Source organism: Penaeus japonicus, unplaced genomic scaffold (assembly GCF_977035675.1).
Source record: "Penaeus japonicus unplaced genomic scaffold, GWHDUDI00000001_assembly GWHDUDI00000025, whole genome shotgun sequence".
In the NCBI taxonomy this organism is placed as follows: Eukaryota; Metazoa; Arthropoda; class Malacostraca; order Decapoda; family Penaeidae; genus Penaeus; species Penaeus japonicus.
In genome coordinates, this window is record NW_028234427.1 from 18,524,547 (window position 1) to 18,532,046 (window position 7,500).

Below are 7,500 nucleotides of genomic sequence, written 5' to 3' on the forward strand. Positions count from 1 at the left end.
TGTTTTCTCTCATCATCATCACCATCACCCCCCTCCCCCTCCTCCTCCTCCTCCTCCTCCTCCTCCTCCTCCTCCCTTGTCCATCTCTTCCTCCTCCTCTACTACTTCCTCTTCCTCCTCTTCCTATTTTTGTTTTCTCTTATCATCATCATCATCATCACCCCCCTCCCCCTCCTCCTCTTCCCTTGTCCATATCTTCCTCCTTCTCCTCTACTACTTCCTCTTCCTCCTCTTCCTGTTTTTGTTTTCTATCATCATCACCACCACCACCACCACCACCACCCTCCCCCTCCTCCTCTTCCCTTGTCCATATCTTCCTCCTTCTCCCTTGTCCATCTCTTCCTCCTCCCTTGTCCATCCTCCTCCTCCTCCTCCATCTCTTCTTGCCTAAGGATCTTCAGGAAATGTTTCCACTTCCTCCCAAGGAGCTGGGTGAATTGGGTAATGCTACTTTATCCAAATAAACTTATATAAATCATATCCTTCTCTTCCACCTCCTTTTTAATCCTCATCCTTCTCATCCTCCTCATATTCACCTTTTCTAATCCTCCTCCTCCTCCTCCTCCTCCTCCTCCTGGAGTAGAAAATACAGGCCCTACAAAGTAAACCACTTCTATGCTCTGTAAATGGTTGATAATGTGAATTTTTATTAGATTTATTTTGTGGAATATCTTCTTAATCATTTTTATGTAGAAAGTCCTTCAGAAAATGTGAATGGATAGGGAAAGGATAAGTTTAGTATAAATGAATATGGGTTTATTTTTATTATTTGGTAAATATGCAGTACAGTGAGTTGGGATATTCTTGTTGTTGCCATCTTTGCTTAGTTCACTAAGGAATTTCTTCTTTTATGATTTATAATGTCCAGGAAGTGCACACTTTGAGGAATATTGGTTTAGCTTATACTTGACATTTTTTAAAACTTTTTGTCAAATGATCTCCCTTATGGCTCTAAGCATGGCCAGGGAATGATGGTTTATGCAGTGATCTATGTCACAAGATCTTTTCAGACCTGATTTTGGGTTATGCCTTCTGTTTTTTTAAGAATTGGCTGCAAGATTAAATTGCGAATGGTGAATAGAGGTATCCTGTGAGAGTTGTGGTTTGTGAACTTTTAAACCGGATTTGCTGATCAACAGTTATGTTACTTTAAGGAAAATATTAAATGACTAGTTATTGTTTGTAAATGGGAATAGCAGGGACTGTGAAAAAAAAAAGTGTGTATTTTTTGGACACATACTCATTCTCTCTCTCTCTCTCTTTCTCTCTCTCTCTCTCTCTCTCTCTCTCTCTCTCTCTCTCTCTCTCTCTCTCTCTCTCTCTCTCTCCTCCCTCTTTCTGTGTCTATCTTTCTATCTCTCTGTCTTTCATTCTCCCTCCCCTCTTCCCTCACTCCCTCAATCACCTTCCCCCCTGCTCCATGTAGTGAATATAGAGATGGCATTAGTTTTAGTCGCATCCTCTCCAACCCTTGAAGATACACTATATGTATCTTGTATGTATCAGCCTAATGCTTGAAGTAAGACTATGTTAATTGAGGTTTTGTAAATCAAGTCAGGCTTTGTTTACCTAATTTAAGGATTATACTTTATGCAGTTGTGCTGTGTCTGGTCATCCTGTACACACACACAGTCATGAGAAAGCTGCCTTTTTTTGGAGGGCATTAAATTTGTCATTGCAATAATTGCCATATATTTAACAACTCTCTTATCACATTTCAGAACAGCGTACGATGTGGCATATTCCCAGCAACTCTCTCCTCCCTGGCCCTCACCATCACGGGCTACAATGCCATGTATCTCACCAGGGATCTACACAAGTCCGATATAGACCCCTCCTTTGGATTGATTGACCTTCTTAGAAGACATATTAAACTGTAAGTTATTTCTGAATTTGATGCAAGTGGGTGAAAAGCCAATCAATCATCCAGAGTAAATGTTAGTGTAGTTGAAGTGGGTAGGAGATAGTTTGGTATGTATTTATTTGTGTATATTCAAAGGATTTATATTTGCTAGTATTTATATTTTAAGTGATGATATTAGGTTAAGTAAAACCAGCATGTTGATATTCTAATTACAAACCTTATGAAAACATTAGTGAGTCCCTGTAATATACATGCTTCAAGAGTATTTGTAGTTTTTTTTTTTTTTTTCTATTTTACTAATTTTAAATGCAATTTTGTCTGTGCCATAATTCATCCAACTTTAAATTTTGGTTTAAGTGTGCATATTTAAGAATTTATTTTATGAGTGCAGAGATTTCACAAAGAGCTAACTGAAAGAAATAGACAAAAAATGCAGTAATGTACATTAACTGTTTCTTTACAAGTGAAGCTAAAACTACATATGATTAAGAATAGAAAGTTAATTGATCATAAATGTATAAAGAATAATAGCAAAAACAGTTTCTTTTCATATTTTCTACAAATTTGTAGAAGTTTTATTTTGTTTTGTTGATGTGGTGTGTTGGAAAGTGATACCATATTGCTTTTTTGTTTTTGTTGTAAATCATTGATCAGTCATGTGTTGTAGAAACAATCTTTTACTTTGTCTTGAGCTTTTAATGCATTAAAATTAATTTTGTTTACAGAGATGAGCCAGTGAATGGCATTGTTTGCTGTACAGTGTCAGGCTTTGCTGTTTGGTTTGGAGTATTTATTTTCATGAAATATTCTCTAAGGACCCTGTTTTTGTACAAAGGTAAGTTTTAATGATTCAAGCCCCTGATGTTGAAATTGAAAATGATTGGTGTAAAATAATGTCTATACCCCAGTCTTTTATAGAGCTGATCATATGTATATGTATAATACAATACATGTGAATTTGTGAATTGTGGCAGGTAGATTATTGACAATATTAACCCATCGGAGCCGGTAGACGTGATAGCACATATTGTGGTTTTTGCGTCAGACGCCCGGAACAAGCTATGAGGGGAAGCCGCACACTCAGGTAGAGCGAGCGGGTAGCCCAGGCTCGCGGCTTGTGCGTCCGAGAATCCGGAGGCATTAGGCTTATGCGTTCGAGAACCCCGGCATGGGTTAACCCATTCACGCTGGGGCTATTCCGGCTCTGAATGGTCAGAATGCCGGGGTTTTCAAACGCATAAGCCTAACGCCTCGGGATTCTTGTGCACCCTAGCCGCGACCCTGGACTGCCCGCTTGCTCACCCCGAGCACCGGCCTTGACCAAATATCTCATTGCTTGCGTCTGACCCTAAAACCACGAAACATGTCAGCACTTCTGCCGGTGCGAATGGGTTAAAATCAGATTATTTATTCATAGTGCCTTGTATTTTTCTGTTTTCATCAAGATAGTTCTAAAATGTCTATTCCCATATTTGACAAACAGGATGGATGTACGAAGCAAGAGGGAAGGGGCGGACAGTGAGCCTTGCATCGCGGTTTTGGTTCCTTGCTGTCAAGATGATGACCAAGTTTTCACGTCCCATGTTGTACTCCTATCAGGGGTCCCTCCCCAGATTGCCTCTGCCTGCTCTGGATGATACCATGAAGCGGGTAAGTTTCTGTTAAATCATGGGATGAGTGTATGAGTAAGTGGCAGACTGTGTGTATGTGCTTGTTTGTTGTTGACTTTTAACATGGGTGACCTTCCATGCCATTTCCACATGGAAATTTTCCTACTATAAAGATTTTCTTTTGAACAAAGTTAATTAGTGTTCATCATATTCATCCCTAGTTATATTAGAGATCATCTCTTGTTGTAACCTACTTGATTTAGACTCAAGAAAATTATAAGACTTTCCCTGTTTAATTCTCTGAAATTATGAAAGACAGAAGTATATTATATTTTGTTCAGGAATAATAATTTGAACTATGTGTCCCACTTCTTCCCATGACAGTACTTGCGCAGTGTCAGGCCTTTGATGGACGATGATAATTATACACGCATGCAGAATTTGGCACTTGAGTTCCAGAGCGGTATTGGAAAGAAGCTGCAAAGGTAAAAGTGCTCTTCCATGAGTTTTCTTTTCTGTGAGATTGTAATGTAAATTTTTCAATTTTTTTTTTTTTTTTTTTTGTTATAGCCCCTTTTTTTTATTTATTCATATTTATTAGCATTTTAATTCCTTTGTATATTTATTTACTTTCTCAATCTTGTCCCTTGTACATTGATGCATGAAAATTTAAAGCCTTTTTCTTTTTTCTTTTTTTTCTCCAACCTTTTCTTGTCTTTTATTTTATCTTCCCTTTTCACCTTTAAAAGAATTACCAAACTCTTAAACTAAACACCCTTCATAGGTACCTATTGCTGAAGTCCTGGTGGGCCACCAACTACGTCACTGACTGGTGGGAGGAATTTGTGTACCTCCGAGGCAGATCTCCAATCATGGTCAATTCCAACTTCTATGGTACTGATGCAATCCTCCTGCGTCCTACTCGCATCCAGGCTGCACGTGCTGCCAATGTCACCCACGCTGCTTTCCTCTTCCGAAGATTGGTTGACAGACAACAGCTTCAGCCGGTATGTGTGGATGTAGTTTTGCTGGGAGACTAGATTCATTTTTCCTTTTCTCATATATATTTACATAGCTTTGTCTTCCACCTGTATTTTCGTCTTGTAGATGAAGTTTTCTCGCTCCTTTACTACTTCCCTCCCTCCCTCCCCCCCTCCCCCCCTCCCCCCCTCCATCTTATACTTTTTCTTATAATTGATTACTAGAATGAATATATCTCAGTGATTACATTTAACTTGAGTAAATAGGCTTGCTTGGTCAGTTCATCTTCAGATTTCAGATTTGTTTTAAATTCCACTAAAATGAATTACTTCCTAGTGGCTCCTGTGTCAAATGGATTTATCGATGATTGGAATAACTAAAGTCAGAAGTCATCAATGACTGTGGTCACTGGCATTTTATATATTTGTAAATACATATGATTTTTTTCATGAACACTGTTGTTAATGACGTTTCACATATGATCTATCTGTTTTACTCTTGATTTAAACTTTGATGTGGCTTATAGTTATTCCTTAACCCATTCACACCGGGGCAATTCCGGCTCTGAATGGTTGTAATGCCAGGGTTTTTGAACGCATAAGCCTAACGCCTCGAGATTCTCGGGCGCACAAGCCCCAAGCCTGGGCTGCCCGCTCACTCACGCCGAGCGCCGGCCTTGCCCACATATCTCGTCACCGGCATATGACGCAAAATCCACGAAATGTGTCAGCACCTCATCTAGTGCGAATGGGTTAACAGTTTTTTTCAGTAAATATGTTCCTAATTGATACAGATTTCCTTATCTTTCCATATATTGTTAACATATTATTTTTCTGTACTATTGCATAAATTTGTTTTAGTGATACAGGTAAATAGGTAGATAGGTAGCTGTACACTGATACGAATTTAAAACCTTATTTTAAACTTCAGATCATGGTCCAGAACACCGTACCTCTCTGCTCATACCAGTACGAGCGCACCTTCAACACCAGCCGTGTACCAGGCGTCCAGACTGACAAGATCATCCACTACGATGATTCGACTCACATTGCTGTTTACCATGCTGGACGATTCTTCAAGATGCCTTGCTACTACAAGGGGGCCCTCCTCACACCAAGAGAACTTCAGATGTTAGTAACTAGAACATTCAGTATAGTGTATTTCCTAGTTGTATTTTGATAAAGGATAAGGGTTAAAAGACTGTCTATTGTTAGATAGGGATTAAGTTGTATATAACTGGGATACATTCCATATTTTGCCTTTTTTCCTCATCCTCCTGTATCCTTTTTCCTCCTCTTTCCCACTGTCCTTCATTCTTTTTCATGCTCCTCATTTGTCCTTATCTCTTCTCCTCCCTTTCTCCTCTTTTGTGCTCCCTAAGTGAGAATACTCTGATATATAAGTAAGCAAAGTTATTTAGATATCACACGCTTCTACAGCCAATTTGAGCGCATCCTTGCTGATGAGAGTGTCCCAGAAAAGGGCGAAGCTTACTTAGGTGCTCTGACGGCAGGAGAGCGCAAACCCTGGGCTGAGGCTCGCATGAGGTTCTTCAGCAAAGGAGTTAATGCTACTTCCTTAGATTTAATTGGTAAGTTTAAGTATGTTGTTCTGCAGTAGTACCATAGGAGAGATGGGTTAATCCACATATGATATTGCCAATTTTTTTACATGTTCCATTTTCCCTTTGCATCAGTTAATTATATTCTATACTCCCCCCCCCCTTCCCCCCTATTTTACTTGTGGATGTTGTCATTTCATGATATGAAAATTCTTTTGCCAGAGAGGGCAGCTTTTGTACTTGTGCTGGAGCAGGAGGAGTGCGACTATGATGAGAATGACCCAAGTCAACTAGACAAGTTTGGACGCACTATGCTTCATGGCAAGGGATATGACCGGTGGTATGACAAGTCCTTCAATGTAATTGTGATGAAGAATGGAAAGGTGAGTGCCACTTAAGGTTATAATTGGCAATATTTCCTTCCTCTTTTGCTTCTTTGTTCTCTTCCTTCTCCTCCTCCTGTCATGTTCTTTTTTTTTCCATTCTTCTCATATTTCTATATTTATCTAAGGGAAAAGTCCATTAATTCATTTTTTTCTTCTTTTTCAGATTGGTTTCAATGCTGAACATAGCTGGTACGTATTCAGGTTATACCCTGACCTTGAATTGGTTTGATTAGCTCTTAACATACTCAAGTCTTCAATATGCCTTTTTTTTATTTGGAATGATAAAAAGGAGAAAACTAAGTCTTGATATTTACTTGTTCAGATTAAACGCTCCTTTAATTATTAAAGTAATTTTATCTGCTGCAAATTGTCACAATCTTTGACTGGAGAATTTCAGATGTAATAAATTACCACTTATTTTTTTACCTTTATAGTTGCAATTAGAGAAAGCTAACTTTGAATCTAATTTCAGGAGACTGGTGTTAATCTTAAAAAACTTTAAATCTCCCATTTCATTGTTCAGTTTGTGACATTGCCAATCGGCTATTTTTTGATGGTGAACACATACTTTTTTATCCTTACTTTAAGCCTCTCTTTCTATATACCATTTCCTTTTTTATTTTTGTTTGTTCTTATTTCTTATTGTTCTCTTCCTTTTTGTTCTTTAAAAAACAGACATCCCTTCTCAGCATTGCAAACCAGCTACTGGTATCACTGCTGATTCTGCTGTTTTTGTGCATTTGTTTACATTTATTTACAAATAGATCTCTTTCAGTGGCCCTTATGGATTTTAATTTGTTGGATGATTACAAATGTGTTCACTATGTTTATGTATAAGAAAGATTCACAAGGCAGTAATGATTTTGAGACTAGATTTAATCCTACGTACAATTTACTGACAATATCTTTTTTTTCTGTAAGTGTTTTTATTCTTATTATTTTACAGTTGCACCTCCTCTCCTAGAAAAAAAAGAAATGAAAATAACAGAAACTTGGTTATTTCATATTTAATTTGCACTAATTTCATTGAGTTATACAGTAGTCTTTCACCTCCTCCCTACCCCTACTCCTCTATCTCCCCCATCCCCTCCACAGTGT

The 7,500-nt window shown here is 38.3% G+C and overlaps 1 protein-coding gene across 5 annotated transcripts in view; it reads left to right on the forward strand.

Moving 5' to 3' along the window:
• Positions 1 to 7,500, forward strand: part of whd (carnitine O-palmitoyltransferase whd) — a 37,236-nt gene that overhangs the window by 19,361 nt on the left and 10,375 nt on the right. For all 5 annotated transcript variants that reach the window (XM_043022854.2, XM_043022855.2, XM_086551411.1 and 2 more), the window contains exons 3-11: positions 1,722 to 1,876; positions 2,590 to 2,699; positions 3,348 to 3,514; positions 3,859 to 3,959; positions 4,259 to 4,481; positions 5,386 to 5,585; positions 5,895 to 6,046; positions 6,239 to 6,399; positions 6,566 to 6,591. In XM_043022854.2, coding sequence (XP_042878788.1) covers positions 1,722 to 1,876; positions 2,590 to 2,699; positions 3,348 to 3,514; positions 3,859 to 3,959; positions 4,259 to 4,481; positions 5,386 to 5,585; positions 5,895 to 6,046; positions 6,239 to 6,399; positions 6,566 to 6,591 — 1,295 coding nt within the window. The remainder of the gene's footprint in view (positions 1 to 1,721; positions 1,877 to 2,589; positions 2,700 to 3,347; positions 3,515 to 3,858; positions 3,960 to 4,258; positions 4,482 to 5,385; positions 5,586 to 5,894; positions 6,047 to 6,238; positions 6,400 to 6,565; positions 6,592 to 7,500) is intronic.